Source organism: Aythya fuligula, chromosome 11 (assembly GCF_009819795.1).
Source record: "Aythya fuligula isolate bAytFul2 chromosome 11, bAytFul2.pri, whole genome shotgun sequence".
NCBI lineage: Eukaryota > Metazoa > Chordata > Aves > Anseriformes > Anatidae > Aythya > Aythya fuligula.
In genome coordinates, this window is record NC_045569.1 from 5,057,218 (window position 1) to 5,081,766 (window position 24,549).

The following is a 24,549-nucleotide window of genomic DNA, read 5'->3' on the forward strand; positions in this document are numbered from 1 at the left end:
GAGCTATTTTCCAATGGAAAAAAATAAAGCAATCCTATCAAATGCATTCATCTTATTAGAAATTCCATTAAACTGCTCAAAAAGCCTGGAGGGGTGATTGTTTCTATTAAATTCTATCGGCTGCCTGCTGGACCAGTTTCTTTAGGACTTTCAACATTTCATTAAATTTAAGTGATTTAACCTCCATTCAATTCTGTAAATACTGAAAAACAGTTATCTGCAAGTATGCTTTTGAAGATTACATTTACCATAAGCCAAACCAAGAGTATTTGAAAGTTACGTTTAACAGTATGCATGCCATTGTTAACCTGTAACATGCTCTGCAAATGGATTCCTTCTGACAAATTAGATACAGCAGCTTGACCCAAATGCAAATTGAACATATTCCAAGATAGCTGTGACCTGACTCCTGCTATTGACTATAGGCTCCTTTCAGAACATAGAAGCCTACAGAACTGAATTTACTCCTCTGCTTTGCCAGGCAGTCTTATCCACATGGAATGGAAAAATAACATTCATTTTGAGCCATATAAATCCTTACAACATGTTTGCTTTGGTTTATGAACACTTATTTTCTATAAATGAGCTTCAGTCAATTTAGACCAATTTGAATCGAGTAAAAGAATAACGAAGGTTTTGGATTCTTAAGAAACAATGAAACTCAAAGCTTCCATTTAAATGGAACGACTTTCTACCCACATTTAAACACTAGCTACGGGAATTGGCTGGACTTCCCAATAGTTTCTAAATTCAATTTCTGGGCAGAAGCTAGTAAGGTGTTTCTAGTATACTCCACTGGACTACAGAATGTTTCTATCCATTTACTGTTGATTTTGAGGGCAGGCTGAGTCTCATCTCTTCATGCAGCATTAAGGAGAAGACTTTTCTTTGCATATAGTACTTCTTTAAAGTATCTGTGAAGGGCAAAAGTGAAGAATTTGTTTTTATTGATAACAGTCTAATTCTCACAGCCACAGAAACAAAACAGGTGCCAGTGATTACAAATAACATTCATCAGTTTCCTTACCAAATTGAATGCATACATTTTAGCTCATTTGACCTTAATTCAAACCCACCCACCCCCTTAAGCACTTAATATTCAAGAAACAAGTACTATTAATAAATTATAAAAGAATAAAAATAAAGCTTAAATAGGTATACCCTAAAATCCTTTTTTTTGTATAACAATTCACGCAAACTAACAGCAATAAAAGTAATGAAAAAAAACTCAAATCAAGTTTGGGCAATTTGTTCAATTGAGAAATAGGTTCGTTAAATGTTGATGTACTGAGAACTGTCATGGAATTGATCTGAAAATGTGTTCCATCATCTGACAAATTAAATCATATAAAATATTCATCAAGCTCAGGGTATAAAAACAATAATTTATTACTTTTTGATCATAAAAAATCTGCTACTATTCGTGTTTTGTTTTGTGTTTTTTTCTTAAACAGCAGGAAATAGTCAAAAAGTTGACAATCAGGAAGTGTTCAATAAAAAAAGGCAAACAGATTGTAAATTTATTCCTTATCATCAATGGTATAGCACTACAGAAGCAAGGGTAGCAGGAAAAAAAAAAAAAAAAAAAAAAAAACCACAAACTTAGTGACACATGGCATAATCACCAAGTTATTTCTATTCAGTCTCTTCACTGTAGCCAGGAAATCACTGTTAAAGTTTTATGCAGGTCAACTTTTAATTGAACACTATCAAGAAAGCTAAGATGACAGAGTTAATTAAGATTTAAAGATAACACTTTTGGGGGCTAAAAAAAAATAAATTATTCCGTACAGACAGTAATTTTATATTCTATCATTTTAAATTTGTGAAATATCATACAATAAATACTGAAACCAAAAGCCTGCACAACAACAGGCCTTGACTCTATTGTTTTTGATCAGCAATCCTCTGTAAGCAGAGTTTCATGTAGGAATTTTTATTGCGTATTTCTATCACTGCATCTCTGACAAGTTCAATGAACATTTGAGGCCAGAGCTTCTGCAAGGACTCATTTTTCATATGGATGTCCGCAGCTTCTTTCACTAAGTTCTCCACGTATGTTTGGCAAAATGTTTTTCTTTCCTTGATTTCCTGCATGGGAGAAATCATTTATTACAAGTTGTATAAGAGAAAGGAAGAAAAGGTTAAACAAGATCAAACTCAAAAAACATCCACAGAAGCTTAATGAATTAAAAAAAAACAAAAATAAACAAAACAAACAAAAAAAAACGTTGATTAACTTGGGAAGAGCACCAGACTTCCTTTCCCTTCCCAACTTTTATTGATTACATCACAATAGTTGGAAAGTATATATTTATCCACCTGACCTAATCAGAACCAAGCATATTGTCACACAGAAAAGTAAGCCAGTATGTAGCATCCCTTTCATAGTTTCCCTGATGGGCTCTGGCAAGTGCATTATTCCTAAAATGTACTAAATATTAGGTACTGAAGTAACCCAAAGCTTTAAAAATAATTTCATAATAAAAATAAATGAAACACACTTCATGAAACTACTGGCTCTGCGTTTTAGTCAATATGCATTAATCCCTGTTTCTGTAGTGTTTCTATAAAGTGCCCTAATAAGCTTAAACAGTTATATTGCTGCTAAATATCGAGCTACTTTAATTTATGGGACTAGTAAAATGTTAGGTCATGCTTTGGGCCATCAAAATAGTGTGTTTTTTTTTTTTTGTTTGTTTGTTTGTTTTAAATGAGTGATAAAGCAAAAAAAAAAAAAAAAAAAGCTTTCCGGCTGTTTCACAAAACAAACAAACAAAATATTTATCAATGAACATAACCTGTCATATTTAGCAAGAAAATGATTCAACCACATTTACTACGTCAGTTTACTGGTAACTTAAGTTTGCTAAGTTTACTTACCTGGCAGCATTTATCAAATTAGTTTACTGCTAATTTACACACACACTGACACTCTTTTCAATGTTATGTATCCGAGATAATAAAACTACAATGCAATAACTGAACTCAGTGTTTACTAAACTTGATTAAATTTCTGGCACCAGAGGCTTTATATATTTAAATTAAAAAAAAAAGAGCAAATGATGGGACAAATATGAGAAGCAGGATGCACACAACTATAACTCATGATTGCTCAGAAAGGAGATAGTGGTTGAAAGAAGCATGATCTCCCTGGAAACAATTTCCCTCTGACCAAGCAGAAGATGTAGATTAGGAACATAAATTGAAACAAGAGTGACTGATGCACTTGTCTGAAACAAACCAGCTTGCACATTAATTAAAGTGAATACATTTTCTATATATTTCCCTCCCTGTAACTCATTTAAAAGCTAGGGAACTTCTTTATTGCTAGACGCTGTGCTCTTTCAAGTCTTGTCTGAAGGCATTTTTCACCAATTCATTTTGGGACATACTTTCCAACTTCCATAAAAAAGTTCCTAACGTGCAATTCTTTGAAAAACAAATATGTGTCCACTTCTGATATTTCACTAAGGTATGCACATTTCATTACCAATGTAATGCTTTCAGGTAAGAATGTATTTTTATCAGATTGTGGTAATGCTCAGGAACCACTTCTTTAAAGACACAAACTGACCATTTTATAGTTCTCTAGAAGAGATTAGTTAAATGAAATGTTTGATCATACATGTAAATATGGTAAGCAGTGTTATTTTAAAACCATCATTCTAAATAGCACAACTGAAATTTGATATACAAATTCCATGAGTAGTAGTCAAATACATACATAATAGAGGAAGGAATTATTTTATAATGACATACTTACCTCAAGCTTTTCCATATGAACATTCTTTGCTGTATAATTCAACATTGCTCGAGCTGTGCTTTCTCCTCCAGCTCTTCTGTTATCACTACTTTCCTCAATTCCAACTCCAGATTTCTTTCCCTTTCCTTCCAGCAGATCATTGAATTGCTTCATCCTGTAGAAAGAAAATAGAGATTTACAGTTTTAATCATTGGATTTATTATTGTTTTTAAGTGCAGATGTTTCTAGTGACGATGAGATTTTTTTTCCCCCTCTTCTCCCTTTGATCCTATCATTTATGAGCTTTCAAGTTTATTGCATCCTCAAGTTACTCAAAATATACAGATGACTCTAAAAAGTCCTCAGTTAATTCACTTCCATACAACTGACATTTTGACATGTATCATATTTCACATCCTAAATAGGAATCCTTGCAGCTTAATTTTTAGTAAGTACCTATAGAAAACTAAAAAGTTTTTAAGCAACTTTTTTCTTCCAGCATCAACCCATAAATCTGTTAACTGTTACAGTCATCCACTTTGAAATAACCGCAAAAAAAAGCGTCTTTGTTGCGAAACCACATAAATCCTCACCAATATCAGCACAACTGGAGAATTAAACATGCAGTGAATTTGTGTGCATGTTCCTATCATCTTTCTTTGGAGACTTCATACAACCTCTTGAAACATCTGTCTTCATGAATCAGGAAATGCAGTACTCAGGACACCTATCTTTCCTAAGTTATTTGTGGAATTTGTGTCTTTTTACCTACAAAGAATTTATCATGACAGTGTGGAAAAGAATTAAAACAATACATTCCAGACAAATTCCAGTTCAGTTCATTTTGCTTACGTACAGTTTCTCTGAAATTGCAACAGGATAGTACTTAGAACAAAACGAAGTTGTATCTGCTATAAGAGCATATTACTGAAGTGACAAGGTTTCATTCAGAGAGAAATCACATTTCAGTTTTAAGAAATCTATAGTTTAACAGAGCTCTTCAAGCTGAAGCAACAGAACAGAACTAGATTTTCTGGAAAGAAAAAAAAAGGAACTCAATGTTCAGAAATGTTAACAGAGAAATAAAACAAGCTAAACAAGAAAGCTTCATTCTCTTAGAAATACCTTTTGCCATTTCAGTCAGTGACTGTATTATTCAAAAAAAATAACAAAGCCTCTGTATTCCTTCCTATATCTTAAGAACTAATTTTACCTAGATTCTCCAAAGAATGAGAGCATACGATAATGCGGCAGCTCAGAAGATGCTACATATGCCAGAATGCCAAAGAGTCTTTCCGCCATTACAGTATCATTCTGAGTAACCTGTGAGGAAAAATAAAATTGAGAGAAAAAGAGAAGTTAGAGAATTGGCACATTCGTATTTCATACATGCATTCAGAATTAACTGCAATGTTATACAAGGCACCACATGAAGATACATGCCAGGCATACCTTCAAAACTAGATTTGCTTCTACTAATACTTTAAATATACTGAAATTTATGGTCTTTGATTTTGGCAGCATCACAGAAAAGATTTATTTTTAAAAAGTATGTATATATTTATATATATAAAAATAATAGCAAATAAAAGAGATAAATGGCAGCGTTTCTCAAGCCTACAAAGTTTACCTTACTCCACTGTACTTCTCTAAGTGTGATCCATATTGTTGTGTCAGAATTACACCAAAGACGTCCCTTTAACATACTTTCAATGGCTGAAAGCTTTTCATGATTAATTTTACACATTTCTGTTTGGATAAAGCATGTTGAAGGTTTTGTTGTTTGGTTGATTTTTGTTACTGCTTTTTGTTTGCCTTACCTAGTAAATTCTAGAGACCATAGCCTGTGTTTCTTCTGTCCTGAGGGCCAAATTATAAACTAATTGAACTGCCAAAAGTTTGTTGGCAAAATTTCTAGATCCCTGGATTTCCATTGACTACTCAAGGAATCTTTATGATCACTTAAATCTGACATGGACACCACAGTCCAACAAAATTCATTCAATGATTTATTCACTTCTGGATCAAATTTAATTTCTGTACATCTTAAGATATTTTTGGCAAGCAACCCATTTTCAAATAAGCTTCAATAATCACAATACTTACTAAGAATTTTCAAATATTTGCATAATACAGAACAAAAAAAAATGTGAATAAAATGAAATTGATTCAAATTAATGTAATGTTATCATATTCCTGTTTAAAGTTTATAGATGATAAAACAAATCCTTGGCCTGACATGTACTGCAACACCAAAAGGCAAGGAGAAATTCAATACAGAAAACATAGTTCAGGAAATCAGACATTAATTCAGTTTTGTTTTCACAGTGATTAGTTTTGCTCATTGTCACTTAAAATGAAATAAATCTTATTCAGTTGTCTAAGAGTAGAAGACCTTGCTAAACAGTCTACTAACAGTAGCAAGGTCTAAAACAGAGTGCAGAACACAGTGAGGGAATCAAAGGGCATTACAGACAGAAACATGTCTGCCAGAGAAATACGTGATTTTTATTTATTTAAGTTAGGAGAAGCACAAAGTCAAGGTCAACAGAAACACTAATACTAAATTCACTCTTGAGTTCATAGAAATTTATGTTCTCTATCTTACTGCAGTACATGCTTTACTCCACTACTCACAAAAAGATTGTAACAGTAATACCACATCACTGTCAGCCCATTACACATGCCTCTTTCCAAGTTCAATATGGTAGGAAAACAGGCATCAACTCAATCACTGTAATGTATCTGTTAACACTGCATGCCGTAGCACTTGGTATAGAGAATTTTGTGAAGTTTAGTAACTTCAAACCTTGACAGCTTTTTTTTTTGATTACTCCAAGATTACTACCACTAGGAAAACTTCAAACAGCACGTCTCAGAGAACTCTTCTTAAAAACTAATGGTCTTGTATAAAGCAAAAGGGAAAAAAAATCTCTTTGGCAGACACTTTTCTTCAGTATACTTAAAGAAAAGTTGATTTTTGCTATATTACATAACACTGGAAAAATAGAAGTAATACACCATAAGCTACTAGATAGTCTGTCAAAAGCACATTTGAATATAGCATAATAGAATAGTGCTTCTTAAAAATCAAAAGTAAAACCTAACAGTTCTTTAATTTTTTGAAAGCATATTCCAAAATCATAATAAAAAGTTTTCCCCTTAGGTGTATCTGTCACTCAGGTGGAAGTTTGAACTACTGTTTGCTATTGAAAGCATCTGAAACAATACCACATTTTAATGAAAAACAAAGCATTTTCTCTGCTTTTCTGATTGTAACACAGTGCAGTTACTTAACTGTACAATATGTGATAGTGCACTTTTTTCCGTAATATTGAAATGACCCTGTCATCATTCTGCTCATTCTACTAGTGACTCACTTGCATTTTTAAAAACAATGCTAACTTATCTTGTAAGACCAGTAGTAAGAAAGAAGCAACAATGCCTTACCTCAATTCCATTTATCTTCTGCAGATTAAGATGGTTCAGCCTAAACAGAACGTAGTATTTCCACAAAGTAAAATTGACGACTGGATTTCCCTGAGGATCAACTGTTAACTGTTCCATGCGATGCACCTGGGCTAATGCATTGAATTGCTGCAGTGTCACAAGATTTGTCTCCTTAAACTTCAGGTGCTTTAAAAAAAAAAAAAAAAAAAGTCCAAAGCACAGTAAATTTAGTAAGGAAATCACTAATGAGTGAACATAATGATTCCTACTCTGTTCAACACAAATCACTTTCAAACTTTAAGTCTTCAAGTCTGACTACACAATTGAGCTCACTTCATTTATAGTCTGTGGGGAGAAAAACCATCAATGTATCAACTAAACCATGTATTACATATATTTTAAAATGTCAACTTTACAACCCCCCAAGCAATTTATAAACCCTTTAGTAACAGCGCTATCATTTTCATGTTACAATAAGAGCGGTACTGCTTGAGAAAGATTTATTTCAATTCTGCAAACAAATGCAACGTTCATGCAAAAATCAGTACAGTATTTTAAATATTCCGTTTCTGACTGTGACAAGCTGGCATTAAAGTCTGCTGTTTCTTTGAACAGTGCCATATAGCAGTGTCCCTGTGAGCATGGTAAATTCATGTACACAGCAGCACACTGGGGGTAAGAGGAAAAATTGATGGTGAAGATAAAGAAATCTAGCTGAGATTCTGCTATCCCTAACAAGTTTCTGAATGAAACAATAAGTTCCCCACAAACTCATTTATCTCAATGAAACCATTATATAGTATTATACTTAAAAAGAAGTAGGGAGCTAAACAGGCATATCATCTGACTGACAAGTTCATTTATGTATGCCATCATTACTTTATTATTTGCTTCAAAGCTAAAGATTTACTTGTCCAAGAAAAAAAATGAACTAAAAGGTTCTCATTATGTTGTTTTGCTTCATCAGGAAGTGAAAAATTCCAAGAGTTGTACTGATTTAACCAGCCTTTGAATTTTACCTCTCTCTTCTACCCTATCAGCTATTTGTTCTTTGAACTCACAATACAAACAGAAGTCTCCTGATACTATTGATCTCTAATATTGTAGAAAAACAATACCATGTTTCTACATCAGTTTTTCTTAAAGAATCAGATAGGTCAAATATGGGAAATAATTACTAGTCTGAAAAGAAAACAACCATTCTGTTCGAGAATCTGTCTTGTATTTAAGAAGTGTCAAATTAAACAAAACATTATAGGATAAAACTCATGTAGTTCACGGAAGTATCTATTTACAAACAGTTGAGGGTGACTGCCAAACTAAGGTTCTGTTGCAAAATAAATAGTCCACAGCTGTTCACACAGATGACATTGAGCCATTCTTACCACAGAATTAGGAAATTTTAACTTCAGTTTTGTTAACACTTGAACTATTTCATCAAATTCCATGAACATAAAAGAGACTGTGACAACAGATCCAGCTGTTTGAACACTCCAGTTTCGATCCAGGCACTCCAGTGCTCCAGAACCATACAAGTAAAGAGTGTCTCCTTCCACTTCCACCAAATGAGAATCAAGAACAGACAAGCCTTGTACAGCACTGCTTAATATTGTATCAAGAGACCTGTGGAGGACATAAAAATGCAGTAATGTAAGTTAGATTATTTCACAGCAGTAAAACCATTTCTACTGAACGATGGTCCTTTCATTTACTAAAATCTGACCTGTCAAATATGGTTGCCAGCATTCATTCATTTTCACTACCCAGTCTGGTTCAAAAATGTTAAGGGCTAGAAAACCCTCTTTTCATCAAGTAATATTACAGCAGCTCTACTGCTTCAGCAGAAAGACTTGGTGTGATAGGGTTGGAAAGCTCAAAAAATGTCATTCATTTTTAATAACATGCTTAAAGATTTTACCTCAGAATGTTAACTTGTTTTAGCTATCTAAAATCAACTTCAACCTATGTTACTTATCTAAGCAAAGTCACCTTCAGATTCTGTTCTCTATATAAACTGTAAAAGTTACAACATGATGAAGCACAGCAGGATCCAGCCCGTTAAGATCAGGCAGTTATTAAAACCAACCAAGGATAAAGCTATTCACAGCGCTGAACAATTACTTGCATTCTTAACAACAGCATCACTTCTTAGTTAAAACCTTTATGTCACACTACCAGGATTCATTAGTCTGCTTAGAGATGAAAATAATCTTGTTATCCTTGTTTAATCTTTAATTAATAAGGATTATTATACATTTATTTTAAAATAACGTTAGCTTCCCGATTCAGAAGATTGCTTTTTAATTTAAACAATAGATGCAGGTATTCTCAGCTCTCATCTCATTGTATCTGACTTCCACAGAATACATTCAGATGAACAGACCAGCTGAAAGAATGCGCACAAAGAATTCAAGATGAGCACAAACTACTGGTTTAGAAAGCTGTGTAGTGATGATTACTGTTTTGTTCTTTACAACCTTCTTAATATATTTTATGTATTTTGCTTTGATTTTTATTATTTATTTTGGTTTTATTTTTAATATTTAATATTTTGCTTTTATTTTATTAATACATATATTTATGTATTTTGCTTTTTTTGACTATTAGTGATCACTCAGCAAATGTTTTCTTGACAATACCTTCCAGAAATTCACCCTTGACTGGAAATGGTTATTTGGGAGCCCATTAATTCACACATGATGATATAATGACTTATCCATGCTGACTTTCACCTGTCATTGTATTGCTTAGTTGCTCATGTTCTAAGTGTTCCAAAATTCTTTACTACTATATAGCACATTAGTAGATCCATATCAATTTTAACCTACCAGGAGTAAAACAGCATCATGGGCTACATGGCAAAAAGACAACAATGTTGTCTAAGCCTTCTTTACTTTAACACTCATTGCTATGTCTTCATTTATCTCTTTAAACTAATCTCAATCGTTGATAAAGGTTAGTATCACACTTTTATTTCTCTACCCTTTCATGAAAAAGAAAAAATTCCAAACCTACCTCTCCAATTCAGAACACAGAATGTACTGCAAATTGCGTAAGAGTATTATATGTGCAAATAAAACACATTGTTTATGTTGTTAAAAATTTGTGGGGGTTGATTTTATTTTTTTAATTTTCAAAAGTAACTACTTTGACTTCCAAAATGCATTCTACAAATCAAACTACAAAAGCTTCCACAAGAACCTAGAAACTGATGTTATGCATTATGTTTTATTACTAAGGAACCTGCTTTGGCAGGGGACCTAGACCCGATGATCTTTCAAGGTCCCTTCCAACTCCTTCAATTCTGTGATTTTAGATTTGACAGAAGTCATAACATTCAGTCAGGAAACTACTTGGAATATACCAACTTTAGTCACTGTATCCAGCATAAGCAAAGACAGCTTTGCAGCAAGATCTGTCCTATAACTCCATGGAAAGAGCCTTAATATTTTACTTTAAAGCATGATTTCTCAAGCAATGAAAATCTGTTCATTAACAGATTAATGCTCCAGCTACCGTAGTTATATTGTCTTGATCAGAGGAAATGATTACTAACTGTGTAATTAAACTGTGAAGAAGGCAAAAAAGCAGAGACTCTGCATATGGCTGGGGGGAAAGCTTCAGAAACAAGAAGAACAGGAAGGACTATAGCAGTTTAAAAATGTCAAGAAAAAAAGTTTCAGAAAGATGCTGCACTTGAGCGTAGATAAAAGCCAGATCTAGTCAATAGTAGATTGAACCTCAGATTGATTCTGTCTGTGAAAGAGAGACTTCCTGCCTGCACTTGATGTTTCCCATTTTGATCAGACACGGCAGGAATCTGTACTTGATATTAAGTTTCTGCAGACTATTTTTCAGACTTTCGCCTGAGCTTACCAAGTTGAAAATGTGTTAGTTCAGTTTTAGCCAATGCAAGATAAACTTAATCCACTAAGTTCTGCATTTAGTTTTTCAATTATGTGGAGTGCCAGATAGCTAGCTACCTTTCAGATGCAAAGTAGTAAACCAATGAGTGTATCACAAAAATAATACAATTAGAACACTGACCGTATTGATAAACACATTAGATAGTCAGTGCATTTAAGGGTTTTAAGTAACTGAAGAAAAAAAATTTAAAAATTATCATCTAGACTGAAGATTCAGACGGATTAATTTAACCTTTGTCAAAGACCAAATTATTATACTTTTAATAGAAATCAAACAGCAATCATAAATTGGGGTAACCAGTGTCAATTTGAAATTTCATTTAAATATACATACCTATTGATATCATTAGATGTATCTCTATCTCAAACAGATATACCTATTGATTTCAAGTGTGAATTATACATGCATACAGTTTTCCAGAGGTCTAGTTAGACAAAAATCCCCCCATGGTAAGGATTTAATTCCTTAAATAGAAACTTAAAGAAACACCAATGTTACTTTGAAACTTCTAAGTTTAAGAAGTAAAAATAAAATGTAACTTTTTTTTTTTTTAAGCTAACAATACAGATATCATCTCAGGCAACATCAAGGGAAAAATAAAACTAAGCCTATGTTAAAGCACTGTTTTCGCTAAAATAGCAAGGGTATTTGAAGAAAGCAGTCCAGGAGATCTTGCTGTTCAAACTGAGAACATAAATTCAAGACTCAGTTTACAAAACCTCTTCATATACACTGAAATTACAATTGTTGGCAATAAAGGTAAAAGTCTAAACTATCAAGGGAATGGATGGCCTTAAGCAGGCTCAAGAATTCATACTAAAGATTTCTTGTAAACATGAAAACCTCCCTTATTTAGCAAAATCACAAAAATTTAGTGCTAACTTCTTTAGTAACGTGTAGCTAGCTGACTAAGTCTATATTACTTACTATGGTGAAACCTGTTGACTATTAATAAACTAAAAATCATTTCAGGATGATTTTGCATATATTAATTTTGTAATTACTTTACAAAATTCATGCTGCAAAAGATGTTTTACTTTTTGATCATGAAACAGCAAGATCTCAGAGCTGATAACATGAACGTAAGACACGAACTGAAAGAATTATTTCTGAATAAAATACCTGCTTTCTTCAGGAAACACATATGTAGTACTGCCATTGATCTGACAGGGTTCATTATCTTTATCTTGGTTTAAAGAAGCCTCAAGAGCTGTTCGATTCTGCTGTATCTCCCACTGGCGAGCAATATTGCAAATTGTTAACCGTTTCTTTTCCTGAAACAAAAGTCATAGTAAATTATGACACCGCAGTATCAACTCACTTGTTTGATCCGACAGAAATATGTTGCTTAATCGAAACGTAGTTAATATTTTAAACTGAAGAAAGAAGTACTGGTTCACATTAAAACCAACGTGTCAGTCTACCACTATTCTGTGTAACTGCAAGGGAATAACATTTTCACAAAATTTGCAGTAACAGAAACGAGTAACAATAAAGACGTAAGTTGTATAAGAGTAAGTTTTAACTAGTTGATTTGGTTAACCACACAAGTCTGTTTTTGACTATCTGGAGCTGCTTGTACTACACCTCCACAGAACAGGGTAAATTGATGCAAAACACGCAGCTGTATTACAGTCTCCTTTTTCAAATAGAAAAAAAGGATATTTATTTGATATGCCTATGGAGAAAGGCAGCAGACAAGAGTAAGTCTGATTTTATGGTTTGAAATTAACACCTTCTGATATATTAAGCTTGACCTATACTCTCTAAGCTCCTAAATTTAATCTATAAAAGCAACATGGGACTGGTAACATCATGCTTTTACGTAATTCCTTTCACATTAGGCAAATTGTAGACATCGCTGTACTTGAATTCACTAAGAACATTCCTCACAATGCTGGCCTATGTTAGAGGTGGGAAGTGTAAAGCTTTACAAATGAACATCTTCCTTTAAAAAAGGGAAAAATTAACGAAATACAAGTGAGCATTTTATAATCTGTGACCACGCAGCCTAGGTATTTCCTTAAAATTAATATTAAGATTTGCAAATTAAGAGCAACTAAACAGAAATGTTTGACAATAAAATACTTAATACAAACATGTAAATCTTTCATGCTGTAAACTACTGTACTCATTAAAGAATAAATATCAAGATCTGTTTCAGTGATTGATAATGCAGAGACAAATCCACTAGACTTCCAATTATGATAAAAAATCATGTCCTTAATAGCTTGTAACAATGACACAAAATACATGGAAACTGCTTTAACATTTTTCTTCTTCTAAAAGTATTTTATTTTAAAGAGTTAAAAATTCTGCTGTTTCATAATCAGTTTGCCTAAAGAGTCATTATGTTATCTGGTTATGTAACACCATGTGTCCCACAAAAATACACGTCAGTAACGGAAAGGTTCCCTACCACAAGAAGAGGAAGTTGAAATGTCAGGATTTTCTTTTAGTCACATTAGGTAAATTCTGTATAAGAGGGTGAGGGTCTCCTAATGAAGTCAACCACTGTACAGCTAATTACTTGCTAGAAAATGAATGCTTATGATGTCATCTACACTGCAGATAGTTACAAAAGTTTGGAGGAAAGTGACAACCACTGACATTCCAGAATAAGATTCTCTAGATATTTTCTTCAGAAATAACTACGATTAAAATCCTATACCTGGAGATTTTTGCCACTGGATATTATATCTATTATCAGATCTGTTCCATTCACTTCAAATGTGTGAAACAGGGAAGAAAAAAGAAAACAAACAAAAAAAACACACGCGAACACATGAACATATTTACTACGAAAAAAGATAAATGACCTCACTGAATCACGCAAAATATACTGCCATTTGACATTTATGCCACTTAACTATTTGAAGATGAAAAGAAACCTCAATTAAGCAACAAAACCTTCATTTTAAAGTTGAAAACAGAGTAAAGGCACTGTAAGTGATTTTGTTTTTTCCCTGTAAAGGAAGTTTCCATTGGCAAAATGCACTGAGTAATCTATGCCACCAAGGCAAACAATCCCTTTACTACAAGGAAACATTACATCAGTGGTTAAGAACATGAACTACAAACACACACAAACTTTCTTTCAGTCCAGTTAGTTTTTCAAAAGCGTAAAGCAACATCATGTATAAATATTATTTACTCGTTTCCCATTTCTTTGTGTTACTGAGACCTGGCACCAAAACTTCAAACCCAAGTAGACTTTAAATTTATCAGTATCTTACATTAAAAGCACTGCTTTTTTTTAAAAAAAAAAAAAAAAAAAAGTATTTCTAAGACTGTTTTGTTGCATTTTTAGTTTTTGTTTTTTCTTTCGTAAAGCAAAAGAATCAAAATATTCTTGAATGCAAACATACATTCTTGTGCAGTACACATGGAATTCTTTTTTCCATTCATACATTTGGCTCTTTTTAACAAACAGCCTTTGATCTGTCATTAACATTCTGTTTGTACCTAATTCTGAAAATTAAAAGGTACATTTGCTACACTTCTTCATACAGCCTCTTGCAACTGCTTTTAGTCTAACTCACTTGATGAAATATGCTTTTACCTAGACTATTTAGTAATATGGATACATGATTTATTTTTTTTCAGTTTGCCAAATTAGAAGAGATTTTTTTATAATCATTACTGGACGACAAAGAAGTTTAAAAAGGCACTCCTATTAAATGAAAAAAATGATTTGGAAAAACACATTCACAGAATAAAGAGAATGTTGATATTCTTATATCCTTGAACGCTGGTCTCCTACTAGCAGTGTTGGTCATTTAGTCACTGGCCTGTAAGAGTATTCTGGAGTGTGCCTCTGTCTCCCCTGTTGGAGCTATTCCATCTCATACGTAAAGGCATTAACCAGGCCTGTCAGTACGGTACAGAAGTGTTCCTCTGAAAAAAGAAGACAGCTGGAGTCTAGCTGTTGCTCTGATAACTGCTTAGCTCTTTCCACAGAGAGGAATAACTTCAACAGGAAAGAATGAAGGAAATACTACTTCAGAAAACCCTTTATGTCAGCACTCACCTGCTGGAGAAGACCAAGTTCAAGGAATCTGAAATAACTGCAAAGTCTCTTGGTTTTACTTTACCTCTAGATTTGAGAAAATGAAGTTTGCCATCCTTTTACATACGTTAGCACATGCACGTGCAATTGTGTTTTTTTTGTTTGTTTGTTTTTAGTTTTGTTTTTGGTAAAGGGTAACTTGAATAGTTCACTGAAGAGTTTCAGATGTAGAGTGAACTGTTTAAGCTGTAAAAAAAGTTTTAAGAGATACAGATACATTGGGAGAACTAAGAAATACGGCAAAAATATTAAGTTATAGAATATTAATGTAAACTAGTTTACAGTAGATTTATCTAATTTTAGTTAGGCTTAGAACAGCCATAGAAAATACCTTAATCAAGCTTTGTTTATGACTTTCACGTTTCCTTTCTTCTTCTTTCCTTGCTGCAACAGATGCCATGCGTCTTTCTTCTTCCTGGAAGAAAAAAATTGATAAATTTATAAATGTATGAATTTACCAGGTTCTGAAAAGCATTATTAATTAATACTAATTATTAATGTATGTCTTTGTGTTGGTGATTTGAATACAAATTTAATGTTTATATTATTGTACTATTTTAATATTAAATGTTTTAATATTAAAATAATAAAAATCATATTTACAAATAAATCAATAAATATAAAAGAAATTACTCAAATAGAAACGTTGAACACAAAGCTATTTAAAAAAATATTTTACAGGTCTTTGAAAAACGTAAAGCACATGATCTGTAAAACAACTAAAACATTTTAAAACATGACAATCCATTATATTCTTTGTATTTTTTGAGTAGTTCCTCTAATTAGTAGTTTTTTTCACATAAGAAAATAAACAGAGATAGTGAGCTGATTTCCATTTATACCTAAATCATGATCTAAAATTGTTCTCAAGTTCTGTTAAAGACTGAGGAAAAGTTATCCTTTGGAAGCAGAATGCAATGATAAAAGATACAAAGTTAGTTAGCTACAGTATACAAATTTTATTTCTTGTCAAAATTATTACCTATTCATGTTCAAGAAGAAAGCCATTTATTCCTAAATAATGACAGTCAAGTAAGTGAAGATGTTTAGTTCTCCTGGTATAGCAATTTACTTCTGCAATATAGCCATATTAGGTTGAATGCTCCCTGTTTACAGCAGTTGAAACATTCTCACAGCACAGTATTTTTAGAACATGTTTTTTCCAAGTAACAAAAGAAATGTTCACTATGAAGTAAAAAGCGTAGAGTTCTTCCAACACAAATATTTAGGAAGCATACTTGAACTTATTTTGATTTACTTCATATGCCATCTGGGTGTTTGTATTAAAGTACCTTCCAAGAACATACACAAAGTGTTTTGGTTTCCCTCAAAATAGAAAGCTCCTATCCTAGACTTTTCACTTCCACTTTCCAGAAAGTTATGTGTTAAGAGCTTGAACAAACAAAAGTGAACAGAAAACATCATAAACCATTAAGACATATTGATATTGATACAAATTAAACATACTATGCTTACAGAACTGTAAGAACCCCTAAGCACAGGGATAAAAGCCTACTAGAAGATTCAAAAGGGAACCTGACACTTAGCATTACTACTACATTTTAAGAAAATAATTTCCAAAGTGTAACTAGTCAGGGAAATATAGCAGGTGTACACTTATCTGCATACAACCTCCTGAAGACCAATGATGCACCACAAACTTCAACATCAATCATAAAGGTAACTAAAAAACTGCACAACTGTTGGCAGCCAAGGGTCTGGTGCCATAGAATTATCAAATAATTCAAGGAAGAAGGGACCTTGGGAATTCACTCCTCTGTGTTCCTACTTAAATAACGATCAACAATAATTTTTAAAAAATACACCTGTGCAGATATACAAGGCTTTATAGACCCCAGTACAACAGAATATCACATAACAAAGCCCAATACCTGAAAAGGAAGGTTTAGGGTGAGGCTGAGAAAATCATTAATAAAAACCATGTAGGCATATGCCACGAGCATGAATGTATAATTAATAGCACACAATAAAAATACTGTTCCTCAAGATATGAGGCAGAATGTTAAGAATGATAAACATGATTCTCATGACAGCTATTTATCTCATTTATGCATTAAAGTAAGTTAGCATTTACTTCAAAAAAATTTAAAAAAAATCTTAAGTCTTAACAGGCTTAAGTCTTAAAGGTCTTATTTATTAGTGATACTATTCAGTAGAAAAGTGGGTTAAAGTTGATTTTTAGCTTTCTATTTAAGCATCTTCATTTGATGTTGCATTTTTGCTTTTAACATGGCTTCCTAAAGACAAGTTTGTTTTTTTTTCCCTCTCACCAAACTCAGTGTCTTCATTTTCTCTAACAGCTTTTGAACACACTGAACACATTAAAATATCTTAAAGTACGTTTAGAGGTCTCAAATTATGCTGGTTTTGTTGTTGTTTTTGTTGTTTTTTCCCTGAAAGGTTGATTATATAAAAGTGGTATATGGAAAGAACAGAAATGTAAACTAGTTTTCTCACCTAGGGAGAGAGTGCAGAAGTTATCCGTTCTATTTGGCAGAAAGCAGGTGGCCAGGCTTCATATCCTCAGCTCCAAACTAAGGGAAATATTGTTCTTTCACACTAAAGAATGTGAGAGTTACCAAATAAAGTGATACTGATCTGTAAGAAATGAGCCTGTCTCCTTTCAGGACAACTTTTTTCCTTCAGATTCTCAGAAAAACATCCACAAACTTCCCTACTACAGTTTTCTCACAGCCTCCACAAATATTCCTTCTCACCCTACCTTCCATCTCAAAGTCTCTGCCTAACCCAGCCCGAAATCAATACGTTATGACACTATCTGCCTTACATGGGGATCTACTGACAACATTCAAGTGGGTCCCGTACTTTTCCTTACACACTGCCTCAATGCAAAGAAAGAAATGAACTAACACAAACGCTGTTCCAACAGGAGTCAGACTTTTTGCCTTGATCAAGAGTTGATCCTATCACAGGCCTTTAAAAAATACTACTTCTGTCACATACTTTTACAAAAGAAATGAGCTTTGTCTAAAACACCAACAGCATGAACAACCCAGTTCTACTGAGGATTCATAAAGGCCGAATGACAGAGGAAACGGTCATTCGGCCTTTATGGTCAAGGGTCAAATCCACTTTTTAGCCGAATTAAGTCTGTATACATTTCTTGATTCCCTGTGCACAATATGTGCAACTAAGGTTGAAGAAACAAACAAACAAAACACAGAAAACCAAACAAACCCCAGAAAGCTATAAAACAAAGCCTTTAATAATGCCACAATGCAGATCTATCATCCTCTCTCCTCTTTTAGCTCCAGCATTTGAGATTCTTTCCATCTCCATTTTTGTCTCTCCTCATTATTCTGCCACTATTGCCCACAACTTTGTGAACTTTGAACAATCCCAGATGAACTGAAGTGATTTTAAATCCTATCTTCCATGTCTTCTCTTTTTTCAGTGTTCAAAAGAAATGGTTAGGCTAACAATAAAGGATATCGTTAAATTGTTAAAGGGCTGCTGACAGGTCTGTCATCCACTCAAAATGGTCCAAAATCATTTTGCACTCTTTGCTAAATTAAATACTAATTTCAGATTGTTAGGACCCACTACTGATACAGGATTTCCAGTACACCTTTGATAAACATAAATCCCAGCTGGAGGGGTGCAAATAAGCATACTGGGCATTTGTGGAAGAAGTCAAGTTTCCTGCTGTAGTAGCCTGCCAGGAAAGGGTCATCACACCAAGGAGTCTGCTGATACTATGGCCATGGAAGAAAACAAACCTCTAAGCTCCACGGTGGACAAGGGAGGATGCTTTTCCTGAAGGCCAGAGTGCCAGACCATTACAAACAGACATGGATGTTCTCTTTCACACTGCAATCTTCTCCATTTATTAGTTCTCCACTTGCCATTAAAGAACTTACTAAACGGCTAGGAAGATGGCTTCTTCCTTCTTCATCCACACACCCAGCTAGTCCCTAAGCAGAAGTCTCACTTTCTGCAATGCATAAACATTAACGAGATTCTGAGACTGCAGGTTTACATTTTCAGAGTGAAGCTACAGCAGTGACAGAACGAGCAAATAAAAAGGCACATTAAAGCTATTATTACCCTTATAGCATTTTCCATCAGAGCTGTAAGTCTGTAGCTTTGGCATAGTGAGAGCTCCCCCTGCTGCCACATGAGCTCTACCACAAGTATAACACAGATTTTGGCCAAACTTCTCATTGTGCAACCAGGCTTTCAAGAGGTAACATCCAGCAAGACCTGAGACAGATCCTGAACAGAGTACACATTCTTCCTCACTACTGTTTTGCTATTATCCGAACAAGTTCATCCCACCAAATGATGCCATTTAAGTCACAGGAGAGAAAGGTACATTAGCACACAATGAATGCAGGATTATATTGCTACTCTACAGCTACTTTGAAATTATTCTAATAATTTTACTATAGATTAGAAGTAGTTGTAGTATACATGATATAAACTACTGTAGCTAATTAAAAAAAGAGAGAGAAAATATGAAGAGTGGTCTGGAACACACGTTTAAGCTTTCAGGGCAGAAAAAAAAACCAAACTACTACACTTAAAAAAAAATCTGCTTATACTCACAGTAGGCAGACTTTTTTTGTTGTTGTTACATATACCACATAGTTTATTTTTAAAAGAAGAACAAAGAGTACGAATGTAAGTTATATTTCTACCAGAAACTTCCTACAGAAAAAAACACAAACTTTCTGACTATACTTTAAGTGATATATCACAATGAAATATATGTTGTTTTATTATTATTATTATTTTTAGTATTAGGTTCTCATATTTTCCTCAAGACCTTACTTAAAGGATAGGATTACAATCCACAAAAACGAATAAGAAACAACAAGTTACAGAAGCATCTTGTTTTAAAAGGAAAGAAATTCAATTTTTAGGTGGATACTGATTTATCAAAGTTTGCAAAAGCTAAAGATTCCCATTAAGTTGATGTTTTAGATATCTAATATAAAGTGGATACACTTCTTCAGCTGGAAATCATCTTCTATTGTAGACAACAGATACGTATTTACAGTTTTACAGTAAGTTTTTTCATATATATGCAAAGCCCAAACTTGTTACAGGTGACTAAGCGCCACTGATATCACTAACAATGATTCTTTGGGTTCATGCCTCAGTGGTTTAATAGCTTAAAATTTGTGTTTAGTAACAAGATAGCAAGAGAAAACACCAATTTCCTCATGGGAAGATTAATAAGATGTCATAATATGATACAATCCCTTGAATAAAAGCAAATCTGCTCCAATTTAATAAATACTATAACAATTACAATCCAAAAATATTGTGTTGCAAGTACAGAGCCTTTGATATTTGCAGCAGCTATGTGCATCTTAACAGCCCCTATGGCAGTTAACACCAGACTTTTTCCTCTGATGTACCCCTTTCTCCAGAGAATCTCTAAAAAACGCCTGGCACCAAAGGGTGTGCATCTTCCTGAAAACCAGTACGAATAAAGCTTCAAAGTCTTTTACAAACTTTAGAATAAACCGTAAAGGATATTTTCTTCATTAAAATAGTTTTCTTAGCCCAGTGAAGCCAGCAAGTAAAAGAAAAGTTACAGCTAAAAGCAGAATAACAATTGCGTAAACCTCGTTTCTCAACTGGAAGAGCTTCTGAAACCATTAGTGAAGAATCCCAGTCAGACAGAACACACGTCCTAGTCCAGCTCCCAGTTCTTTGCAAGACAAAGCAATGAATGCTCAAGTTAGAAATGGTCTGGATGCACTTCAGGCTAATGGATAAGAGATCCTCTATATGTATTTGCTTAGGTATATTAAGCAAGTAAAAGCATATACCCAATACTGTACTTCTACTTCCCCATCAAGTTACATTTGTCCCTATGGCTGACATTACTGGACAGAATAGCTGGATTTGGCATTGCCAACTCTCTAATTTTATCACAAACCTCATGATACTTGTTAGTTTTCTTAAAAAAAAAAAAAACGTTTCTTAAGTCATATGATTATCTGGGTAACACAGTTTTTATGGGAAAAAATCATACAGACCCCTCTACAAGAAGGAAAGGTTTAAAAACAGGTTTTCAAGGCTCAAAAACCAGAAGGCAAATAAAAAGAATGCAAAACACATTCTTTTTACAAGTAGTTTTATGAGCAGCACAACTAGTGAAGCCTGGTTTTCTATGGCTTTTTGTCTTGTGGGTTGATCCTCTTATGTTTAATAAGGTGTGAACTCAGATTAAGCTTTTCCCAAGGCTGTGCATTTCAAATAAATTTTTCCCCTACAGATCCCATAGTGTCTAAAAAGGGATTAGAGCTCTTTCTACAGTTTTTCCATCACAGAGTTCTACCAGGATCTGTCTCTTCTCAATAAGGAAGAGAAGAAGAAAAGACATTTTCTTTACGTGACTCAAGTTGCTGGAATAATACTGCAAAACCACTCTTTTGAAAAGCAAAGCAATTAGGCAGTATAAACTCACAAAAGAGAAAAACTACCCACAGGATACCTGGGAACAAATAGTATTTTAGATACTGATAGTAAAATTCTAATAGCCCAAAGTACTTTATTACTAAAATTCATGTTTTCCTCATACATGTGATATTTTACATCTTAATTGACTCTCTTCTATACTCGGTGGATTGGCTGCAGGACAACAGGATAGATGCCAAAACAATAGGTGCAATTTATAATGCAGTACAGCCTTCATACAAAGCAAATAAGCATTTAAAACAAGGAATATTAACAGCACTTGGTCAAGAAAAACAACACTAATACTGTCACTTGGTAAGTATGATACATTTGTTATAGAATCAGAGTCATTTGGGTTGGAAAAGATCATCAAGTCCAACCATCAATCTGACCCTGCAGAGTCCCATCACTAAACCACGTGCCTTAGTGACATTATCTTCCTGTTGTTCAGATTTATCCTGTAAGATGACTGTGGTACATATCACTTAAGTAGACACAGAAAAATTAGCATTACTATTCCCAGATGAAGAAACAACATGGATGACTTAATGGCATGGCCTTCCTGACAATTTCCCTTCATCCTCTACCTTGCTGCATATTTTCCAGAAGTCTGTAATAAGTTGCCTGCACGGCCTCTCTTCCTTATCAGTGTTACTTGAAATGGACCACCAGATTCAGAAATTAAAGGAGAGAGTAGGTTAGGCAAAGAATGCAGAAATGCAGACAAACACAGAAACAGTCTGATCACCAAGTTTCCTTAGGGTAGCAGACCAAAAATAATAGAAATAATGTCAGTTTTAGTGTAAACAGACTCATGCTTTGGAAGGAACACCCTGTTCCCCCTCAGCTATACAGCAAACCAGTTAAGAACCTGTTGAGAGAGTGCTAACAAAAAGCTTTGCAGTTTCTCATGTCACTCAGCACCTGTATCACATGGTTTTTACTAAGTAAAAGAGTTTGATTATTTAAAAATAAATATCTTTTAAACAAAATAAAGGAGTGGACCCTTATATAACAGTGCACGAAAGGAAAAAGGTTAAAGTTTTAAATATTAGCATGTCTATGTACAATTCAATTCCATACTAAATAAGTAATTTTTTTCCTCCATAGACACATAAAACCCTACATTATACTCCTAAATTTAAGGAACTAGTAAGTCTGATGAAAATAGAAATTTCTTACTGTGATTCTCTTCATATCTAGCTGTCGAAGCTGCATCATATGATGGAGAACAGTGTGTTTGTACCATGACTCCTGAGCTATTGGATTGCCATCAAGGGTGATATCTGACAAAGATGAGGAATCAGCAAGGCACAGAATATCCTCAAAACTGTAACCAAAAAAGTTTAAAGTTTTAATGCCATACAGTATGAATAACAAAGAGATGGAATATTTTATTTAAGGATAGAATACTAATGTCTACCTGTACTAAAAAAAACACACATCATATTGCACATAAATCAAATTAAAAGTAGCAACAGGTGCTGCTGTTTTAATCTCTCCACATACAGATAAGAAGAGATTCAGATAAAGCACTTGTTAGCTAAAAGAATATAGGTTCAGCTAAAAATAATAAAATAGGATGTCTATCAACTCATATTCCAAAAATAATACACATATTAGTCACCAAAACCAGCATGAAGACCACAGAAAATGTAAGATGAAAAAAAAAAAATTAAAAAAAAAAAAAAAAAAAAAAAGATTCTGGGTGTTTGTGGCATCATCAAATACCGGAAGAAAAACTATAAAACCATCATATCATCTTTAAAATAGATCTATTCTTCTGAGTTCAGTATACAAATATGAGTGAGTTGGCTTTTTAAGACATTTGATTTGGTTTCCTGACAAAAATAATTGGCCTGTGCAAAATGTATTTAGAGACATACAGCCTGTATCCTGTTCCCTTTACTGAAGATGAAAGGTGTGAAGAAGGCATCTGACCCAGATAAACAGTGCTGTTAAACAACAGATAATTATTGAACTTGCAAGAGAAACTAAACAGTCATACAAGTATTAATCCCCAACACCTTTTAGCAAAATGATTACAGTGCACAAATAACTGTAAACAGAAAGTACAAAGCAGTTGTGCTCAGCACTTCTGAGTATGACATTTAAAAAAATCTGAGAATGACAAATCAATGATGATTACAAAATACGCACTAAGATCATTTTACTAGATGAACAAACGTTTTAAGTTCTGAATTAATAAACTGTTTCTGAACTGGAAAATACAGAATTAGCATCCAAGTACTTTTTAAAAAGCTATCTTACTGATTGCATCAACTGATTATAGTTCTCACCACTCTTGGTAGCAGGAAAATTCCTCCACTAATACTTGGAAGTGCACCAAACCTTAAGAATACCCTGAATTCAGACTCAGAAATATATGCAGTAAAAATTTTCATATTAGGGACTGCTGATGAATAAAATGTCAACTGTCATTGGTATCACTCAACTTTCCAACAAACGCCCATACAATAATTTGCTGAGGACTAATATTCAGCCACAAAGGGCTTGAGATTTACAAAAATACCACATTTTAAATGACATGTCCCTAAAAGTTTCTAGGGGTTAGATAAAACATATATATTTTTAATGTGGAAACAAAGTGGGAAAATAATTTAGAAAACAAAACCAAAAAAGCCACCCAACTATCAAATGCCAATCAGTCTCAAGCTGCTGAAATAAAGGCCTGGATGTTTTAAGGATCTGGACACCAACAGAAGCTCGCAGGAGTAAATAAAACAACCCAATAAATGTTTCAAAAACAAACAAAACCCCAAACATGGTACAGCATACAAGTAACTTCTACATGATGTATTCAATGGATGAAAGAGAAAAATGGCAATGAAGCCTAAAGTACTACTATCATTCTGTTTGGTGTGTTAAAACAACATGAAGA

General features: G+C 33.6%; 1 protein-coding gene across 1 annotated transcript in view; it reads right to left on the reverse strand.

The window, feature by feature from the left end:
- Positions 1-915: 915 nt before the first annotated feature.
- The window catches only part of LRRC49 (leucine rich repeat containing 49), a 43,597-nt gene continuing 19,963 nt past the window's right edge, over positions 916-24,549 (reverse strand). The window contains exons 10-17 of the mRNA XM_032194654.1: positions 22,830-22,977; positions 15,523-15,606; positions 12,245-12,396; positions 8,581-8,818; positions 7,196-7,381; positions 4,959-5,068; positions 3,767-3,920; positions 916-2,091 (exon numbers count right to left, since the gene is read on the reverse strand). Of these exons, the coding sequence (XP_032050545.1) occupies positions 1,885-2,091; positions 3,767-3,920; positions 4,959-5,068; positions 7,196-7,381; positions 8,581-8,818; positions 12,245-12,396; positions 15,523-15,606; positions 22,830-22,977 (1,279 nt within the window). The 3' untranslated portion in view covers positions 916-1,884. The remainder of the gene's footprint in view (positions 2,092-3,766; positions 3,921-4,958; positions 5,069-7,195; positions 7,382-8,580; positions 8,819-12,244; positions 12,397-15,522; positions 15,607-22,829; positions 22,978-24,549) is intronic.